This window comes from Saccopteryx bilineata, chromosome 3 (assembly GCF_036850765.1).
Source record: "Saccopteryx bilineata isolate mSacBil1 chromosome 3, mSacBil1_pri_phased_curated, whole genome shotgun sequence".
NCBI classification, from domain to species: Eukaryota; Metazoa; Chordata; class Mammalia; order Chiroptera; family Emballonuridae; genus Saccopteryx; species Saccopteryx bilineata.
The window spans coordinates 144,219,933-144,242,151 of record NC_089492.1 but is presented as its reverse complement, the minus strand read 5'-3'; the positions used below and the strand labels follow the sequence as shown (position 1 = coordinate 144,242,151).

General features: G+C 41.5%; 1 protein-coding gene across 3 annotated transcripts in view; it reads right to left on the bottom strand.

The window, feature by feature from the left end:
* KCMF1 (potassium channel modulatory factor 1) overlaps nt 1-21,835 on the bottom strand; it is a 105,525-nt gene extending 83,690 nt beyond the window's left edge. Inside the window, exon 1 of one of the 3 annotated variants that reach the window (XM_066267534.1) lies at nt 21,684-21,835. In XM_066267534.1, coding sequence (XP_066123631.1) covers nt 21,684-21,699 — 16 coding nt within the window. In that variant the 5' untranslated portion in view covers nt 21,700-21,835. Of the gene's footprint in view, nt 1-17,176; nt 17,194-21,192; nt 21,313-21,683 lie in introns of those variants that run through there. The other 2 variants (XM_066267535.1, XM_066267536.1) reach the window with 2 other exon arrangements.
* Nucleotides 21,836-22,219: the final 384 nt, after the last annotated feature.

Genomic DNA, 22,219 nt, shown 5'->3' with positions numbered 1-22,219 from the left:
GCTTCCCAACCTCACCCTCCAAGCATGCTTCTCTGTCCCAGATAAACATGTTGATGAAAGGCACTGACCAACCAATCAAGCCAAAAACGTTAAGTTTTCCTACACATTTCTTTCTTTCTCAATCCCTATGCCTAATCAATCACCAAATATGTCTCTTATTTGTACCCACTACAACAATTATCTTTTCTTGTGGTCACTTACTTGTTCTCCTCTTCCCTATAAATCCATCCTTCACAGCACGTCTTTTTAGAACACAAGAATCAGACTCCTGGCTTAAAATTTCTTAAAAACTCACTCTCCATTATTGTACTATCTTGACAATGTTTTTCTCCTGGCATTAGCCCTACCCTTTCTGCGCAGTAATGCCAAATTTCTCATGGTCTCCCCTCAAAGGCCACTCTATGTCTCCATGTGATGCCCTCTCCAACACCACCTACCTGGCAATCTATCAACTCCCAGCTCAAATACATGACTTCTTTTGGGATGCCTTCAGGAATTCATCCATGAGACTGAGAAGCCTCCCATACACATCTTACAAGTATAAATGCATGATAGTTCTTACTTCACTGTATAATAATCTGTCTCATCTTGGAGGGTTGGGCACCCCTTTGTTTTTTGTCCTCAGTCTCCAACACAATGTCCCCACAAGAGAAGGTATTCAATATGTATCAATATTTACTGAGTGAATGGTTTGAGGGAGGAATCAGCAAACCATGGCCCACCACCTGTTTTTGTACAACCTGCTAGCTAAGAATACTTTTTACATTTTTAAATGTTTAGAAAAGAAAAAACTTAAAAAGTAATATTCAGTGATGCCTGAAAATTATATGTAATTCACATTTCAGTATCCATAAACAAAGACTTATTGGCTCATAGTCATGCTCACCTGTGTATGTTTCGAATGGCTGCTTTCCTGCCATAACAGCAGAGTGGAAGAGCTGCAAGACCATACGGCTCACAAAGCCATGGCTGCTATCTATCTAGCTCTGTACAGAAAAAGTTTGCTGACCTCTACATGAAATATAAATGAACATGGGCTTTGGTTTCTGACAGAATTTGATTCAAATCTTGGCTTTACCACTTACTAGCTTTATGACTAAGGACAAATAACCTAACCTCTGAGAATCAATTCCCTAATTTGTAAGATGGTATAACATATCTTGCTGGGTTGTTTGGAAATTTTACTAAGCCTTTTAACTGAGGTCCCTGCTGCAGGAACCAGTCTATAAAGTGCCTGGTACAGAGTATAGCTTAATGTTGAGAACCCAAGCCTGGGTTTGAATTCCAGCTGTATCACAGATTGTGTAACGCTGGGTAAAGTACTTAACTTCTCAGTTTATCCATTTTCTTATCTATAAAACTGGGATAACAATATGTACACTAAAAGAATGTTGTGAGAATTAAATGCATTGGTACCTGTGACATGCTGAACACCAGGCCTGGCAGATAGTAAGTCCTCTATAAATATTACTATTAAAATAGCAGATGCTTGGTTAATATTAGTTTCTCCCAGTGGTGAGATTCATTCAGCCAGATTGCACTGGTTCAGCAGACCTGATACCTAATTTTTTGTTGAGTTTGGTAAACTGGTTGTTAAATGGCACTTGTAATCAGGGTTCTCTCTAAGCTAGGCATCTGGGCAGCCACTCAGTGTGGAAATCACAAATTTACATTCCTTACTCTTTTTTTAACGTTCATCTGTGCAATAGTGTATTCTAAGTGCCTGTAGTAATGTTCATTCCACCTACAGGTAAAAAAATGGCAAGTGAGGATGCCAATCAAGAAGCAATATGGAGCCTGACCAGGCAGTGGCGCAGTGGATAGAGCGTCGGACTGGGATGCGGAGGACCCAGGTTCGAGACCCCGAGGTCGCCAGCTTGAGCGCGGGCTCATCTGCCTTGAGCAAAAAGCTCACCACCTTGACCCAAGGTCACTGGCTGGAGCAAGGGGTTACTCTGTCTACTGAGGGTCTGCGGTCATTGTTTAATCAATGAACAACTAAGGTATCCTAACGAAAAACTGATGATTGATGCTTCTCATCTCTCTCCGTTCCTGTCTGTTTGTCCCTATCTATCACTCTCTCTCTCTGAAAAAAAAAAAAAAAGGGCAGTATAGAAATATTTTAAATAACAGTTTTATTTTTTGTCAGATATTTAGTATTTTTCATTACTATTTTAAAACTCTTTATAAGAACATAATCTAGTTTTGTGTACCTCTTTTATTGTTCTTATTTAAGTGTTGAATGCATGAAATAATAAACCACCTTTTGGTATATCATTTTTTTATACTTAAAATGGTCTTTAGGGTAGAGAACTGGTTGTTAAATTATTTGAATCCCACCACTGGTTTCTCTCCTTCCCACCTTTTCCTCTACTCTACCTTCCATCCCTATTCAAAGAAGCCTATATTTAAAGGATTAAACCAATACCTGCATAACAAGGGCTGTTAGTGTCTTTCTGGCTCCCAAGTCACATCAGAATCATGGTTCTTCTTTTAGCAATCTGATAATCTTCCTTAAAAATCTAGTCAATCCCAGATCTCAATATAAGGGGCTATAAAATTCTTCTCTTTAGCCAGCATCTCTCTCCCTTGAGTCCCAGTGCTGATTTCTACCTAATAGCCTACTCACCTTAAATTCCAAAGGTTAAAAGCTGAAAATTACTTTCTCTCATCTCTCCCTCCATTTTTCCTTTGTAGTAGAAGAACCTACTATTCTTCCAGCACCCTGGCTAGTTTGTCCTGAAATTATAGTTAGTCCTTGCTCTCTCGTGAGACCTTATTTCAAGTCTTTTTCTTTTTTGTTCTTACTGCCACTGACTAATTCAGATCCTTTGAACTTCAAGTTTATTTCACCAAAAACAAACAAACAAACAAAAAAACCTCTAAAAAAAAACTGGTCTCTCTGCCACAGGCACTAATCTCTCCTACATATACTAGCATGCTAACCTTCCCAAACCTTCCCATTTTTCACCATAATCTTCTTCTGCTTACAACCTGTGGTGCTTTGTAACTTCCTACCTTCATTACCTAGGACAAATGACCTAACCTCTGAAATTCAATTCCCTAATTTTTAAAATGGGATAACAACTGTGCTTACAACATTCTTCTATCCCATAATCTGTATAGAAAAAGGAAAAAATGGACCTTAGTGTGGCAATCAAAATCCTTCCCTACCTACCTCACTCTGATCCTCCTTCCTAATCATACTTCCCATGTTAAAAATACTGTCACCTTACATTCATGCAGTGCTTTACTCAACTTAGAAACATTCTCACAAGCATGGGTATTTCATCGCCACATACCCTCAGAGAGAGGCGAAGACAGGCATCAATATCCTTCCTTTATAGAAGGAAACACAGGCTCCTAGCACTTAGGTAGATGTCAGAACAGGTCCCTTTCCACTTTCTCCAGAGAATCTTAGGTAAGTCAATCAATCTTTCTAATACCCCACTTTTCACCAGTAGCTGTGGGAGACTGTGAACTGACAAAAGTCCTCGCAGTTTATGACTTAAGCCAAAAGGCTAAGCTATTCCCCACAACCTCTGATTGTTTATGGTGCTAAAGGCTATGCCTTTTCTCCACACCGTCATGCTAGTTGTGAGGCTGCTGGTTTCTACTGTCCTATCCCACATGTCCCTAGAGAGATTGAAGGAAGTTTTCTTTTACCCTTTGTTTTGTGAAGGTATAATGTTATGTATTGGGGGGGGGGGGGTTCTACACTTGGGAGAATTCTTAGTTTGCCTCAGTAATGTGACTTTGTATCTGAGTTATCTTTGATTTGCAAATGACTTTGCTTTACACTATAAAAATAAAGCTTTGGGGAATGCAGGAGCTTTTGGTATAGGCCAGGGTCCCCAAACTTTTTTACACAGGGGGCCAGTTCACTGTCCCTCAGATCGTTGGAGGGCCGGACTATAAAAAAAAACTATGAACAAATCCCTATGCACACTGCACATACCTTATTTTAAAGTAAAAAAACAAAACGGGAACAAATACAATATTTAAAATAAAGAACAAGTAAATTTAAATCAACAAACTGACCAGTATTTCAATGGGAACTATGCTCCTCTCACTGACCACCAATGAAAGAGGTGCCCCTTCTGGAAGTGCAGCAGGGGCCGGATAAATGGCCTCAGGGGGCCACATGAGGCCCGCGGGCCGTAGTTTGGGGACCCCTGGTATAGGCCATCAGCCACCATACAACCCCCAGATCCAATCCTTTTTCTTTTTGTGTTTATTTTCTAATCCTCCACTGTTCCCACCAGAGACTTACAAAATTATTTGTCACACTCATTCATGTGACAAATAATCTTCTGTTCCAGAAGCTCTGGGCTCCTCAGTGTTGTCCCATTCATCTCTCATGTTTTCTGAGCTCTGCACTTTATCTCCTGCTATTCTCTCACTTGGTAGACACAACTGTCCTCAACTCTTGTTATAAAAACACAGAATTTCTTCAAGTCTTGAGTTTAAATGCCACCTTTTAGGAAATGTCTTCTCTGATACCCAAAAAACATTCTATTCCACTTGCCAACACTATGGAACTTGTAGTAACTGATTTGACACTTATTGCCCCAGTCATACTACAGCTAGTTTATTTTATATGCTTAGACCTTTCCATATCCCCCCTCCAAGAAGAAAACTTAATAGTTTTGTTTTCCTCACAGTACTTACCACAATATCTTGTACACAGGATTCAAAGCTGTGGATTAGACAACCTAGGTCAGTGTCTTTCAAATAGCCAGGCATAATCCATGAGAAGAATGAGAAATCAATCTAGAAGGTCACAACTTGTGTCTTTGTTTTTAATGAAACAGAATAGAAAATAGAATGTATCTCTCATAGTTAAGATAGGTAGTGTTTTGTAAAAACTCTTATTTCATTACATATGTATGTAACTATTGGACCATAATATCAAATACATTTTTTAGTATACGTTATATATATATTTAAAGCTTGAAAGCTGCTAATGTAGATGACTGAATTTCTAGGCTCCAGGGTTTTACATTCAAACCAGGGACATACATATTTGCTCTCCACCAAACTGCACATCCAACCAGAAAAGTCAACTAAATAGAATACACAGATAGTATGTGGGGGCTGAGGAAGAAGACAAAGCTTGAAAGAGTGAATGTATAGGGAAAGTCTGTAAAGAAATACTTCTTAGAGATGCTGGAATATGCTACAACACTAGGTATTTGTTTCTAGCCTCTGCCATTTGTTTAGTCAAAAGGACCCCTCTACAGAAGAAGGGTTTCAAAATTTTCTCAGAGCACTCACACTTAAACAGTCCTCACTGCAGCCTACTATACAAGGGAAAGCAGGATCTGGCCATTATGCCATCCTAATTTCTTACCCCCTTCCTCCTCAATCACTTTCCTCCAGCTACAGTAGCCTCACTGCTAGTCCCAGAACATTCCAAGTTTCAGGGCCTCTGCACTTGCTGTACGCTCACCCATATCCTTCTCTTTCAATGTCCCATTCTCAGAGAGGCCCTCCCTGGAAACTGTGTCTTAAGTAAGCCCCTACTCTCCAGTCCTTAAACCTGCTGTCTGGTTTTTCATTGCACTGTTCACCTCCTAACACATTAATTACTGCATATTTATTTTTTCATGGTCTATCCCAGCGATTCACAAACTTTTCTCTGTAAAGAGCCAGCTAGTAAGTATTTTGAGCTTTCAGTGTCACAACTACTAAACTCTGCCACTACAGCACAAAAGCAGCTTACCCCTGGTAGGCAAACTGCAGCTCACGAGCCACACGTGGCTCTTTGGCCCCTTGAGTGTGGCTCTTCCACAAAATACCATGTGCGGGCGCTACCTCGATAAGGAATGTACCTACTTCTATAGTTCAAGTTTAAAAACTTTGGCTCTCAAAAGAAATTTCAATCGTTGCACTGTTGATACTTGGCTCTGCTGACTTTTGAGTTTGCTGACCACTGGTAGACAATACATACATGAACAGATGTGGCTGTGCTACAATAAAACTATTTACAAAACAAGTCACTGGTTGGATTTGGTTCACAGGCCATATACTTTTGCTATATTCCTTCTAATAAAATGAGAGTGTTACAGAAACAGGAATCTTTCCAGCCCCAGGTACAGTTTTGATAAATATGTGTTGAGTAAATGCACAGTACTTGTCTGGAGCTGGGAGCCACACTGCTCTTCTATATACCCAGATGTAAATAACATGGCATTCAAGAAGAATGAGGCCAAGGTCAGTAGCTCTATTACCATTTGGTTAGTATCACACCTTGAAAGAAGGTCCCACAATCATTGTGTGCTCTTGGTAGGAGCTTGTTAAAAGACAGATTTCTGGGCTCCACTCCCAGAAGTTCAGATTCAGGTCTAACGTATGGTCCAAGAATCTGTCTTTCCAGCAAGTTCCCAGGTGATGTTGAAACTGCTGGTCCTGAACCACTGGATGAGAGCACCTACACACCACAGTACTAGTACTTTTACACTATTTAAGCACTTTTACACTATTAAAAAAAAAAAGAGCCATGAATTCCTAACGTCCCAGTGATCAGGCTGCAGGGGGACTGAAAAAGAGTAGAACCATAAAACTGACAGTAGTTGAACTGTTGCTTCAGTTAAATGAGGGCAGAAGAGCGAGCACTAGGTCTTTAATTTTTAATAGACTATCATCCAAACACTCTATTTTCACTTGCAAATTAGTTTTAACTGCCTAAAACAATAAACCAAACCCAGAGAAAGAAAGAAAGAACCAGTGTGTGGCTAACCTTAATAGTGGGCAGTTAGCTCCAAAATCAGTTTCCTTCAAATTACTTTAAGGAAGAATCATGCCCTTGCCAGATGGTTCAGTTGGTTGGAGCATTGCCCTGAAGTGCAGAGGAAGTGCAGAGGTTGCCAGTTCGATCCCCACTGTAGCACAGGGCACATACAGGAACAGATCAATGTTCTTGTCTCTCTCCTTCTCTCGTGAAAAACCAATTAAAAAAAAAAAAAAAAAAGGTCCTGGCTGGTTGGCTCAGTGGTAGAGCATCAGCCTGCCATGTGGATGTCCTGGGTTCAATTCCCAGTCAGGGCACACAGGAGAAGTGCCCATCTGCTTCTCTATCCCTCTCCTTCCCCCTTCTCCCCTACCACCTCCACGCAGCCATGGCTGGTTGGAGCAAGTTGGCCCCTAGCGCTAAAATAGCTCGGTTGCCAAGCAACAGAGAAAGGGCCCCAGATGTAAAGAGCATCACCCCATGGGGGCTTGCCAGGTAGATCCTGGTCAAGGCGCTTGCTGGAGTCTGTCTCTCTGCCTCCGCGCTTCTCACTTAAGGAAAAAAAAAAAAGAATCAAAACCACTTGGTTTTCTCTCTCTTTCTTTCTTTGTGAGAGACAGAGAGACAGACATAGGAAGGGAAAGAAATGAAAACATCAATTCATAGTTATGGTACTTTAATTCTTTACTGATTGCTTCTCATATATGTGCCTTGACTGGGGGGCTCCAGGAGAGCCAGTGACCCCTTGCTCAAGCCAATGACCTTGGGCTCAAGCCAGTGAGCATGAGGTTTCAAACCTGAGCACAGGGTTTCAAACCTGGCATCTCAGGGTCCCAGGTCAATGCTCTATCCACTGCCCACTACCAGTAAGGCCCACCTGTTCTATTGTTATTTGCCAACGGCCTATTCTAGATGGATACTAGAGAGCTAATCTCATTACAATGAAATACACCCACAACTTTTTCTCAGCCTAAACGCCATTTTCTTTTTTTAAAATTATTTTAATTTATTGTGGCCTGACCAGGCATTGGCACAGTGGATGGAGCGTCGGACTGGGATGCAGAGGACCCAGGTTCGAGACCCCGAGGTTGCCAGCATGAGCACGGGCTCATCTGGTTTGAGCAAAGCTCACCAGCTTGGACCCAAGGTCGCTGGCTTGAGCAAGGGGTTACTCGGTCTGCTGTAACCCCACAGTCAAAGCACATATGAGAAAGGAATCAATGAACAACTAAGGTGTCGCAACGAGAGACTGGTGATTGATGCTTCTCATCTCTCTCTGTTCCTATCTGTCTGTCCCTATCTATCCCTCTCTCTGACTCTATAAAAAAAAATTTATTGTGTTTACATATTCTAGTGTCCCCCCGAATGCATCACCCCCTCCCCCGTGTTCCCCTCAACATTCCCCGTACCCCTCTCCCTACAACACCCTCCCTTCCCTCCAGAATTTGCTTTTCTGCTCTCTACAATGCTGTGTTATGTATATATAATTTTACCAAACCTTTTCCCTTCTCTGATCCCATCCTCTCATCCCAAAGAGCCATTTTCTTAGAAACCTCCAGGCCCTGAGAGCCAAGTGCAGGAAGAAGTAAATGTACAAGCAAAAGAAGATGAGGCAGAGGTCCCAGTAGACTGCTAGCACATGTACTAGTAGGCTGCACAGGAGCCATAGGTCAAGGAAGCTGGTATCAATTGTTGGACTGCATGTCTGCTACCTAGAATTTCTCTATGGATCTAGAATGTCGATCGCTGACTGCCATGACCTTGCTTGTACAAAACAGTCCCTTTTGGTCCTCTACTGTGGACCTGTAACATTCTGGACTAGTTCTGTTCTCAGTTTGGCTGAATGCAACGGTGTACCATAAATCATTTCTTATGCTACCTTAGTTGAAGAAGGAAGAAAAAGAAATATATCTACAATAAATTACCAAAATGATTAAAAGTCTATCACCACCAGACAGAACCCACAATTATCCTCAAAATTCACAATAAAACTTGTAACAATTTTTAAAAGTTCTACGTTTCTAAATGCAGGAGATTTTAAAATAACCCCCAAACTCACATTAAAATCATCCTGAAGCGTGCCGGGTGGACCCCGGTCGGGCGCATGCGGGAGTCTGTCTGACTGTCTCTCCCCGTTTCTAGCTTCAGAAAAAAGAAAAAAAAAAAAGAAAAAAAAAAAAAAAATATATATATATATATATATATAAATATAAAATCATCCTGTTTATATTATGGGCAATATAAACAGCCCATAAAGTAAGTAGAATTTATATACATTTGTAGCTGTTTGTAAAATGGGTTTCTGTTGGGATGGTTGTATATAACTAAAGTAGATTAAGAATAATTTTAAGGTGAAAAGGTAAGGTAAAATATGGGTTTTTAGAAGAGAAATTCAAGAAGCAGAAATCCAAAATGTTAATGAATAGACCATTAAGTAGATGGCAATACTGCATCAAACTGTATCTACAGACTGACCAGTGGTGGCACAGTGGATAGAGCGTAGACCTGGGACACTGAATACCCAAGTTTGAAACCCCAAGGTTGCTAGCTTAAGTGTGGGCTCATCTGGCTTGAGTAGCTCCCGAGTCACGGCACATATGAGAAGTAATCAATGAACAACTAAAGTGCCACAACTATGAGTTAATGCTTCTCATCTCTCTCCCTTCCTGTCTCTCACTAAGAAAAATAAAACAACATAAATTTATCTACAAAAGCATATAATCAACGATGAATTAGCACAGTGGTTTTCAACCACCGGTCCATGGACTGCTGCTGGTCGACTAGAAATTTCGTGCCAGTTTGAGAAAGAGTTAACCACCCTGATGGTGTATGGAGATTACTGGCCGTTGAAAAACACTGAATTAGCAGACCCCAGTGCACAAGTCTAAAGATGATTTTCAGCTAAGATCAAGTATTTTTGATGAGATGATTAAATAAAAAAGATGTGGTATACAATGGAATATTACTTGGCCATAAAAATGGTATCTATCCATTAGTGACAACACGGATGGACCTGGCGTGTATTAAGCTCAAAGAAATATGTCAAACAAAGACAGACAAATACCATTTGTTTCATTTATATGTGGAAAGTGAAAAGCAAAATAAACAAAACAGAAATGACTTAAAAATACAGAGAACAAACTGATGGTATATCACAGGGAAGATGATTTGGGGACCTGGGTGAAAATGATGAAAGAATTAAAAAGTACAAATTAGCAGTTACAAAATAATCATGGTATGGAACAGAGCAATAATATTGTAATAACCACGCAGGATACCAGGTGGGTACTAGACTTATTGAAGGGATCTATAAGTTATATAAATGTCTAACCACTACGCTGTACACCTGAAACTAATATAATATTGATCATCCATTGTAATTGGAAAAAAAAAGTATTTTTGGTGAAAATTTAGCATCTGAATTAAAATGTGCTACGTGTAAAACATACATCAAATTTTTACAACTTTAAATAGAAAAAACAAAAATATCTCATTAACAAATTTTATGTTGATTACACATGGAAATGTTATTTTAGATATATTGGGTTAAAGTATTAAATTATTAAAATTAATAGTACTGTCTTAGTTGTTACTGTGGCTACCAGAGAATTAAAATTACATGTGGCTTATACTAGATTTCTATTGGAAAGTGATAGTCTCCCTCAATCCTGCAAACAGATTTGCCATCTCCTCCTCCTTTGGGTGATTTCTAAAAAGCTTATAGAAAATGTTATGGACAAGCTCAGTTGAACAGAACATTGTCCCAATATGCCAAGGTTGCAGGTTCGATCTTCGGTCAGGGCACATATATGAATCAATGAGTGAATGCATAAATAAGTAGAAAATAAATCAATATTTCTCAGATCAATAAGTAAAAATTGTAAATATGTTATGGAGCAATGAACGAACATGAAGATATGTAGTATGTATGATTTGGAGCGATCCTTGATCTTGGCCTAATGTAGCAATGCCACCAGTCAAGCACCCATCCACTGTCACTTAGATGTACTAATAATCACCATATTTCCTAGGAAGGGAAGATTAGTTCCACCTCTGTGACCACTATGCATATCTAAATCTATAGTTATGCAAAGACACTGCAGAGTTTACACTCATTTCAATTTGCAATTAAATGTATCAGAATTCTAGCAGCATTTATCATGCTGAGCATAAGATCTACAATTATATGTATGTAAAACCTACTGGGTTCCCAGCACCCAACCAGCCCCCGCTCCCAGCATGTTATTTCATTCTTATGGAAAAGAAGGAACACTTTTGTAGCATTTCCTGTAATCCCTGCCTGTTTTTACTTCAATGCCCTTAACTCTGAATTTGGAATGCTTCTCTCTGGCTTGCACTGCCTAACCTCTACAACTACAGAGGACACCAAAGGGCAGCATTGACACTGGCTGACAAAAGAATAACACAAGTAGGGTCTAGTTACCCAAAAGTTGCTAATAACCATTAGGACTTTGCAAAACACACGCTGAAGAGAAAAGTTAAATAATCCCTTGAGCTCTTTTCTCTCCAAGTGTCAAAAAGGTACAAACCTGTGAGGAATAACCTATTTAAACATATTTTAACATTTGCAGAGAGATATGTGTCTAAGACTGTTAAAGAAAGAAATGCAAAAAAAAAAGAAAGAAAGAAAGAAAGAAAGAAAGAAAGAAATGCACTGCTGGGCAGAATTAGAAGTGTAAAGCCAGTATCCATGGCCTCTATCACAGCCCCTGGCCAGTGTAGGTTCGCATTGGATTCGGACAGATGGCAATGAAACAACGGAGCCAAGAACTGGTGGGCCATTAGCTTTAATCCTAGTCTGCACCCGGCGGACAAGTAAAAATACACACTGGGCTCCAAAACCCACTCATTCAGTGCTCACAAAGCTACTGACTTATCCGAGTTTCCTAGAATCAAAGGTTTCTAGCTCACCAGACTTATGCACCTCTGTTCCCCATCTCCTTCTCTCTGCACAAACTGGCTTCTCCTTCAACACTCCACCATCTTGACTGCTTCTCCTGGCCTCCACGTGGCCTTTTTCTGCTCTCTCCTCTAATGCTAATTTCAGGAACCAAGCAAGAGCAAGCTCCCGGTCTGCCCCACTTTATAGTGTAGAAACCAAAACCTTTAATCTAATATACAGACAAAGAAGTCTGATACAATCACTTATCTGAGGCATAATGGGATTCCTCATGAGAGTGCACATCAAAAAGGGTGGGAAAAAAGCCCAATAGAGATCAGGGGGAACTACCAGCTTTTAGGATACACCCTTAAAGGCTCCAGCACCCCAAAGGGGTCTCATAGGATGCCATCTGGGTCCTGCTTCAATAGTGGAAAGGAAGGTCATTGAGCTAAAGCCTGCCAGGCTTACACACCTCTGCTGTGAGGAAACAGGGACACTGGAAGGTGGGCTTCCCCCTCGCTCCTCTAAGGGAGGGTTCAGTCTCTTCCAGGCCTGCTCCAGCCACCTATGACCTAACCTTGCCCAGAATGCTGGGGTTTGCCACTGAAGGCTGAAGGTGCCCAGGGCCGTCGACCCCATCTACGACACTGTGGACGAGCCTAGGGTATTTCTTCCAAGAAGCAGGTAAACTGATCTCATTTACACAAGGGCCACTTAACTATGTTTTGCCTGAATAGTCAGGTTCTTTATTCTTCCCTCAAAGATCTCTGTTGTGGGTGTTGATAGTCCTATTTTCTGCTGCTTTGCTTAATATATAGTGATTCCTTTATTCCTCCTACCTCAATGCCCCACTCATATTTCAGGCTGGGACCTACTCTTAATTTAGAGCTCTCTTTCCTCCTTTTGCCAACTTGTATTATGAATTTACCTTTGCCACCCAGCTTAGTGTATCCCAAGGTTCTCTTTACCAGGCCACAGTCACAGAGCTCCAGGGAAAAGCAACCTGGTCTCAACTCTCCAGGCAGAGGAGAACAGAAGCTCCATATCCACGCATGCTGCAAATGGCTTCTTCCAGTCTACCTGAATCATTACCAGCTAGAAACAGCGGTCATTGGGACTTGGACATGAGCTGCAAAGTATAGAATGGTGACAACAATTCCAGTGCCATACGGACTTTTCCTGTGGAGAACTTTCCTGGACTCCTGCTCCCTGTGACAGCTCCTAACAGACTGAACTGTGGTTGGGTTGCATTTTTCAGGGATTTGGCATGGTGAGGGGGCCAACTTGGACTTGGGGAACATGTTAAGGACACTACTCATTTATGGATTCTTGCTGTATTGGCCAAGAGTTTGCTTTAAGGCTTTTAATCACTGTAAAAAAAATAGAGGACTAGATGAAGAAGACGGGGCACATATACACCATGGTATATTATTCAGCTAGGAGAAATGGTGACATTGGATCACTTGCAGCGGAATGGTGGAGTCTTGGTAGCATTGTGTGGAGTGAAATAAGCGAATCAGAAAAAAACAGGAACTGCAGGATTCCATACATTAGTGGGACATAAAAGCGAGACTGAGAGGCATGAACAGGAGTGTGGTGGCTAAGGGGGGGGGGGAGGGAAGGAGGGAGAGGGGGAGGGGAGGGGAGGGGTACAGAGAGAACTGGATGGAGGGTGGCAGAGGACGATCTCTCTTTGGGTGATGGGTATGCAACATAACTAAATGACAAGATAACCTGGAAATGTTTTCTTTGAATGTATGTACCCTGATTTATTGATGTCACCCCATTTAAAAAAAAAAAAAATTAAAAAAAAAAAAAAAAAAAAGGGTGGGAAAGGCTTAGTCCTAAAACTAAGCCTTAGGTTATAAGAATCTTGCTACTTACAAGCCTGTCCTCCCACATCCAATACAAACTATAAGTGAGCAAACATATATATCATATTTTAAAACTTATTTGACCAACAAGAAGTAACTGTGAAACTGAAATGAAAATAAGGTTTTGGGGGGTTTTTTGTTTGTTTTTAAGGAGGAGATTGCAAATATTGCAAAAGATTAAAATACTTACATGAATTACCCTGTCACAAAATATAAACTTTAAGGACTAATTCCAGCACATTGGAAAGGAGCCACAGCCCATGCAACAGGAAAGCATTTAATTCCCAAACATGTGTTTCAAACCCACTGAATGTTATCCTGAAGCAGGGTCAACAACTTGTGGTAAGCTCTAGAGATGACTTTGAGTGGTACTTGAGTAGGTGGTCCATAAATATTCACTGAATGAATGAATGAACCAGAAAACTCATGCACATAGTGCAATTAATATGCAGAACCCACAGCCAGTTAATCTGAAACCAGAGCCAGGAGTAGATAGAACAAAACAGTACCTGCAGTTTAGTCCTAGGCCAGTCCCCCAGGAGCTAGCTCTCTTAAGTTATTTTTGCTCTATGTAGTCTATTCACCTCCTCTTAGGAAACTTCCAAGTCTTCTTTTCCACAATCTCCTTAACCAGCTTCCCCAATAAAAACAAAGGTGAGCATTTTTCAGTCTCATCATTTTTTAGACAAGGATTACCATCTCAAACTATCACACACAAACATTCAGTGGACCTCCCAAAGCCAGAACTATGCTAGGAGGTAGGGTACAAAGGCAAGAGTAACACCCTATCTACCCCTCAGGTAGCTTGTGGGGGAGGCAGACAGACAAGTAAACAATTACAGCATAAAAAATGCCTAGAGAATAAAGCAGGAATGCCACAGATAGACCCTTAACTTTGCTAGGTGGGAAGAGAGGGTGATAGTCTTAGAGAAACTTTTTTTTAAGTTAAAACTAAATAATAAATTATAATTGAATATACCTGTGACTGTTGTAATAGTCAATGCATCATGCTCTAAAATGACTCTTCTAATGAAAATCCTTACTCTAGAAAACAGTGAAGTTCACGACACTGGCACTCAGCACTATCAAGAGAGGAAATGAAAACCCTACACAATTCAGTAGAAGATAATGTGCAAACTGAATTAGTCATGATATCAAGAGGCTTGCGATTTCAGTTGTCTTTTTCTAGCAGCAGTGCTGGATTTTCAAGATCCATCCATACTTTTTCCCTGACACCCCTTGTGGCCATTGGTCAATTCTGCTAGACAAATGGTTGGGACTGTGGCAGAGCAGAGAAATTAACCATGTGCATGAACAGGATGGACACAGCTCAGCTTTGTTACTGTTCAAAAAGACAACCAAAACCACAATTAACAAACATCATGGGAGAGCATGAGAGAGTTGGAGGGATGGGACCATGGAAGTTTCCTCACAAGGCAATTCTTCTCTTGCTAGTTTAGTTTCACAGGAAACAGAGTTTGCCTCCTGGTACCCAGCTTTTCAGTATGTTTCATGAGGCATAAGAGTTAATTTGTTTCTGATTCTCTGCGACTATAGATCATTTCCAAGCTTCATATCCACCTTGCCTAACTTTCCTCTGTCCAAGCCTCTTGTCCTCACCATCCCAAGAACACTCTCTTTTCTTCACCACTTCCTTCCTTCCATAGAATCTAAGCAATAAATACTAAATTCCCTTAGGAAATCGCCTTATTCCTTTATCTTCCACGAGTCAGGATATGGCTAATATTTTTTAAATTACCGTATTTTTAAAAAGCTCTTAAGGGGCTCTTTCCTCAATTTTAATGAATAACTTCAGTGAGTGAAAAAGCTATACCTTATTTTAAGGAAATGAAAAACATCATGGCTCCTAGCACAACACTGAAAATAATCTTTCATAAAGATTTTAATTATTTTAATTATTCATAAAGTTCTACTCTCAACTTTTATGAATATGAATTGTAGGAAATGTTTTGAGTCCATATTCATGCCAATAACCCAAAAGCAATATTTATAATGTAATAAAAACACTATTTGTAAGATAATCCAATTTAGTTTTAACCTTCACTAAAAACAACTTGTGGAACTTCCAGTTAAAAAAACAAAAACAGGCCCTGGCCAGTTGGCTCAGTGGATAGTGCATTGACCTGGCATGCAAACGTCCCAAGTTTGAGCCCTGGTCAAGCACACATGAGAAGTGACCATCTCTTCCCTTTCTCTCCCTCTCCCCTTCTCTCTCTCTCCTCCTGCAGCCAGTGGCTCAACTGGTTCCAGTGTCAGCAATGGAGTGCTGAGGATAGCTTGGGTGGTTATAGCGTTGGCCCCAGATGAGGGTTGCCAGGTAGATTCTGGTCAGGGCATATGCGAGAGTCTGTCTCTCTACCTCCATTCCTCTCACTTAAAAAAATAAAAATCAAGAACAAAAAAAACACAAAACCTCAACAAATGTATATAGTAGATGTTATAAAGTTGATGTTTTGAAAATTAAGTTATGATTCATAAGTGCATTGCAAGCCTAATATGAAGGGATTGTCTGGTCATTTTACATCAGAAGTTCCATAAGTTTCTAATGTAAAAAAGTTTTTAATCTTTAAACAAGTTTGCTGTTAATACCTCTTAAGATTCTAAAATTAGCCTGACCTGTGGTGGCGCAGTGGATAAAGCATCGACCTAGAAATGCTGAGGTCGCCAGTTCAAAACCCTGGGCTTGCCTGGTCAAGGCACATATGGGAGTTGATGCTTTCAGCTCCTCTCCCCTTCTCTCTCTGTCTCTCCTCTCTCTCTCTCTCCTCTCTAAAAAAAATGAATAAATTAAAAAAAAAAAGATTCTAAAACTAAAAGGAATTTCTTCCAAATTAAATCTCTAATTTAAAACAGAGTAAAGTTGTATTTTAGTACATCAACTTAAACACAAATGTCAATATGGGAAAAAACTGGGCTTCAAAATCAACTTTATATGAGATCAGATATGAAATAAAAAGACCCCAGAAGTTAAAATATTTACATTCTTATTGAAGTTGATAAAAATCATCACATTAAAATCACATGTTAACTACCAATTTTGTCTTTGTAATCCAAAATCCTAAAAACAAAATTACTGCAATCCATTCTGGGTTTGTATGTGTGTTTTTAGTGTCAGGCAGAAGTTTCAGAAATGAGATAATTTAAATTTACTAACAGAAGGGTGGTACAATCTCAAAAAGTGATACAAATTTCAAAAACTAGATTCATGGCCGGCCTACTCCTGTACTTGACTTATTTTGAAAATAAACAGTATCAGATACTTCTGAAAATAACAAAATATGATCACCTGTCCATCTACTATTATGTTTACATATGATAATCTTCAAACAGCTAGAGAAAATATATCAGGTCTTTTGACCTGACTCCATTTGAAATCTCAAATAATTTTTTCCAAGATAAAAAGTAGCCCACAATGCCCTGGCCAAACAGCTCAGTTGGCTGGACATCGTGGTTGGTTAGGACATCATCTTTAAGCACAGAAATTGCCAGTTTGATCCCTGGTCAGGGCACATACAGAAATAGATCAATGTTCCTGTCCTTCGCTCTCTCTCAAATCAATAAAACATTAAAAACACACACAAATAAATACAAACAATGTTACAATAAAGAAATAAAATTATTAAGAAGAAATAAAGAGTAACTCACAAGCCTAACCAGTGGTGGCACAGTGGATTGAGTGACGACTTGGGATACTGAGGTTGTCCATTTGAAACCCAAGGTTTCTGGCTTGAGCACAGGATCATAGACATGATCCCAAGGTCGCTGGCTTGAGCCCAAAGGTCACTGGCTTGAACTTCCCCTCACCCCCTATCAAGGCATGTACAAGAAGTAATCAGTGAAGAACCAAAATGATGATTCTCACTCTGTCCCTATCAAAAAAAAAAAAAAAGTAAATAAGAGTAGTCCACAAATAAAGGTACTCAAGAAAAGTGTTAGAAATCACAATAGATCCCCTGACATTTGGCAAAATTACTAAGAAAAAAGTTGGTAATTATTGCCATCAATGTGTTTATTCCTTCCTCATGGCATGTCTCACATTGTGCTGTAGGACCTGTAGATAGGCTAAGGCCCTGTGTTTCACTATTCATCCTCACATTTCTTGGTATCTAGCAAAGTGCCTAATACACTGTAGCAACTAAAAAATGGCTGAATGATTTTAGATAAAAAAATGTATTTCTAATTTTGGGTAATCAATTAGGTTCCAACTCATGCAAGAACATTCAGAACTTTGTTTTAGCTATTAAGCACTGAGTAAGTTGATGTTGTATTAAAATCTGCAAAGCTATTAAATGGTTAATTCTGAATGACATATTTTAAAAATAAAAGAAAGTATGTAGTGAAACATTTAAAAATACTTTTACTTGCCTCGCCTGTGGTAGTACAATGGATAGAGCATCAACCTAGAATACTGAGGTCACCAGTTCAAAACCCTGGGCTTGCGTGGTCAAGGAATATAAAACAAACAAGCAAGCAATGAACAATGAAAGTGAAGCAACTATGTGATGTTCTTGCACCTCCCCCCTCTCCCTCTGGCTGTAAAATCAATAAATAAAATCTTTAAAAAATACTCTTACAAATAAAACAAAATAATCAGTTTTATTACGTGTAACATGGTATTAGTATGATGAACCTGAAGTGATTGTGTACTAATGTCATAAAATGTTTATTAACATAATATGACAAAGAGAATTAAAAGAGACCCTGAAATTCTGGCTGGGAAAGTCATAATGGGTAGGAAAGGGATAATGTAGAGTATTGCTTTACCCACTCATAGTTTTTGGAAAGGTGGGTAGCCGGTTTCCCATCCTTGGGAACAATTATTCTATCCCAATCCACATGGTGCTGGAAACCGAGGTACAGAACTGGTTTAGAACACAGACTCATTCCCTATTACCTCAAAGGCAATGATGACATACTACACAAAGTGGGACCTTTCTGGACTCCCAAAAATTCTATCTCCATCAACTCTCTAAAGCTCTAATCTAGGGCAAAAAAAAAGGCAAATTATAGCCCTGGGCCAAACTGGGCCAAAACCCACCACCCTCTGTGTTTGTACAGTCTACAAGCTAAGAACAGTTTTTATATTTTTAAATAGCAAACCTAAGAGTCATATCTCATAACACATGAAAATTATATGAAAATAAAATGTTAGTGTCTATAAATAAAAGTTTTAATTGGAATATGGTCATATTCATTTACATGTTGTCTATAGCTGCTTTTACACTACAATAGCAGAGCTGACCTCACAGCTCACCAAGCCACAATATTTACTGCCTGCACCTTAACAGAAGTATACTGATCCCTGAGCTAAAGCATTCTCTATGCTCCTGGCTGTATTTCCTTTCTCAGAGGTAGTCCACTGCTTCACAAGGTAGAGAGAGACTCTAAGCTTGAGGGATGTCCATTTTGAAGCTGTGTTGTCCAAAGTTACATATCGTTACATATACATAATACAGTGCAATTCATTAGGGTGGGCACAAACACAAAGTAATGCATTACATGCATATATAAGGCACTGAAAAGAAAGCACAAGCAAGTACAATATTACAGGCAGCAGCACAGTTCAGATCTTTCACCAGACTACTAGATCCAGTGCTGGGTCACACTCCTGAAAGGAAAAAAGAACTACAGAGAATTTGAAGGTAGACAGACGAATACCACTAAAGAAATGCTAAAAGAAATGGGATTAGTTGGCCCAAAAAAGAAAAAGGTGGGGAAAAAAAACCCAACTGGAATAGGGAGGGTGTAAAACTCTATACTTATTGATAGGTTAAATTCCTACTGATAAAAATAATAGCAGCCTGAACTAATAATATTCCACAAAATATCTAATGAAATGGGATTCTTAATGAGACTGCCACTCCTGCCTTAAACCATAAACTAGACTCTTAAAAGATCATCACTTGTCAAATACTGTGCTACAAGTCTTCAAGTGATGTATTATGAATGTTTTTTTTTCCAGAAACATCTAGCATTATGTAAGTTACCAGAAAAGGTGTGCTATTAATGTCCTAAGGTTCAGTAAGTAAGGAAAAAGTAATGTAAATTTCAAGACTAAGTAGGGAGAAATGGGCTTAGATTACAGAATTTGTTACATTCAAGAATACTAGTACTGTACTTTGGGATTTTAATTATTCTAAAACAGTGATTTTCAACATTTTTCATCTTATGGCACACATAAACTAATTTCTAAAATTCTGTGGCACACCAAAGAATACCTATTTTTTTTGCCGATCTGACAAAAAAAATAGGTATAATTTTGATTCATTCACACTGGACGGCTATTGTGTGGGCTGTTGGCATTTTTTTATTTGACAACCTGGGACAAGAAGTCAGCGACCCTGCACGTTTTAAAAATTCGTGCAGCACACTGGTTGAAATCGTTGTTCTAAAAGATTACTGAGGATACAAGAATATTACAAGGATACCATTCAATTAGAATATTCAGTCTGGAACTATCTGGATGTTTTCTTGAAGCAAGGAGAATAGATCTCAAACACTTTCCTCTTTCATTGCTATGATACCGTATAACTCGACCAGCTCTTCTGAGTAAGAAGGCGTGCAGCCATGCTCACATTAATCTGGTCTTGAAGGTAGTCAATGTACGCACAACTAGTCTAGGAGAAACCTTAATATCCCAACTTAAAATTTAATTAGAACTTTAATTACAATTTCTTTCAAAATTAGAGAGAGGGAATATATTTCCATTAAGTAGGAAAAAATGGAATGTTTCAAAACATTTCTATGAGCTTGAAGTATATTATTATTTCAAAAGTCCACAATTGTACAGTCAATGAGAAAAGTACATTGTATTTCCTATTTGTTTTGTGACTTTCAAAATATTCAAAATACAGAATCCTTCATTGAACACAGAATATTCTTTGAGTCAATCTCAACATTGCAATTAGTAATGCAAATTGTGAAATTTAGTCAATCTGGGTTTTTCAACCTCGAAATTCTAAGGCTTGTACATACTGTATTTCCCTGAGAATATCCTTCCAATGGGTGTGAAGCACACAGTAATCTGACTCACTAAACTTTCTCGGCTCCCACATCATCTATACAGGATTTTAAAACCAAGAGTACAAAATACTTCTACAATCTTGCATTAACCTTACCGGGATAAAGTTTTCGCCAAGTCTCTTCAATACTTTTTATTTAAAGACATGTGCCGGTGAAACAAAGAAAACACAACCCCCTCCCCCTTTTCTAAACCATATGGCAGTAAACAGAAGTTAACTTATTATTTTTTTTTACCAGTTCAACGCCTATACATCAGCTCTGAACATTTTTTCTCTTTGTGACCTGTCTACTTATTTGCAACTGTATCCTAATCATGTGTTTAAATCTCAAAACCGAGTCCAAAATATCTCTTGACCATTAACAGACCTCATCACAGTCCTTTACCCAAATCTGGTTTAGGTAGGGGGTGCACGCCGGGCAAGAGGCCACGGCTGACCAGAGCGCGTCCGCTCCGACCAGGTGACTGAGCAGAGAGATCGCTCGCCGCGGCCCGGCAGGATCCGCCCCGGGAACTTGGTTACCCGAGCCCAGGGACGCGCCGAGGCCTAGCCGCGAGGCCGGGCGGCGGGGGCTTCCCGTTCCCCGGACGCAGAGACTTCCCGCCTGCCCCGCGGTCTCCCACAGGCAGTGGCACTCGCCGTCGTCTCCCGGCGACTAGACGCGTCCGCCGATCCCCAGCTGGCCCCTCGGTCTCCTGCCGCCGCCTGTAACCCCGCTCGGCGGCCGCGCCGGGCCCTTCCGGGGTGGCGGGCGCGCTAGGCCGCGCCGGGGCCCACGGCGCCGGGATCGGCCGGGCGGGCCGCGGCGTCCGGTATCAGCCCCAAGAGCCAGGCTCCCGCCGGTAACGGGCCCCGCCGCCTCCCCTCCCCCTCCCCATGACAGTGCAAACCCTCCGGCCGGCCCGGCCGCCCCGCCTCCGGCACCAGGCCCAGCACAGGGCCGCGGCCGTGGCGGCTGCAGCGGCGGGGCCGCAGCTCTCCGCTGTCTCTCGCTCGCTCCCAGGCCCAGCATTTCGGGCCGGGCTCGGGCCCAGCCGAAGTCTCCGCCACCTTCCGACCGCCCTCCGCGACGCCTCGGCCCGGGAAGGGTAGGCCGAGGCCCAGGCGGTGGGGGTGGGGGCTGCTCTCACCTTCATGTCGGGACATCCTAGTTCAGACGGTGGCGGCACGGCCCCTCCCGGGCTCCGGCTGCAGTGTCCCCCGCGGGGTCCCGGCGCTGCCCGCGCCGGCCGGCCGACTCCCACTCGACAACCGGGCTCGGCCGCGGGGGCGGGGTGGGCAGGGGAGCGCTCCCGCGGCGGCGGCGGCGGCGGCGGCGGGGAGGCGGCGCGGGGCGGGAATAGGGCCGGGCCTGGCCGGGGCTGAGCTCCTCCAGGAGGCGGGTCTGACGCCACGGCTCCGCCGGCGCCCGCCGTGACTCGGTCACTCTCGGGCCCGCCGGCTCCCGGCTGCGGCGCCGCGCTCCTGAAATCCCGCTCCTCCCCTTCCCCGGCCCACCCTCCGCCCCTCTCCCCCGGCTCCCGGCCGCCGCCTCCTCCTACTCCTCTTCCTCCTCCTCCGCCTCCTTCCGCCGCCTGCACGCCGGCCCCGCCTCTCGCTGCCCGGAGGCCCCGCGGCCGGAGGGCGCGACGCGGGACGGTGCGGCGGCGGCGGCAGCGGCAGCGGC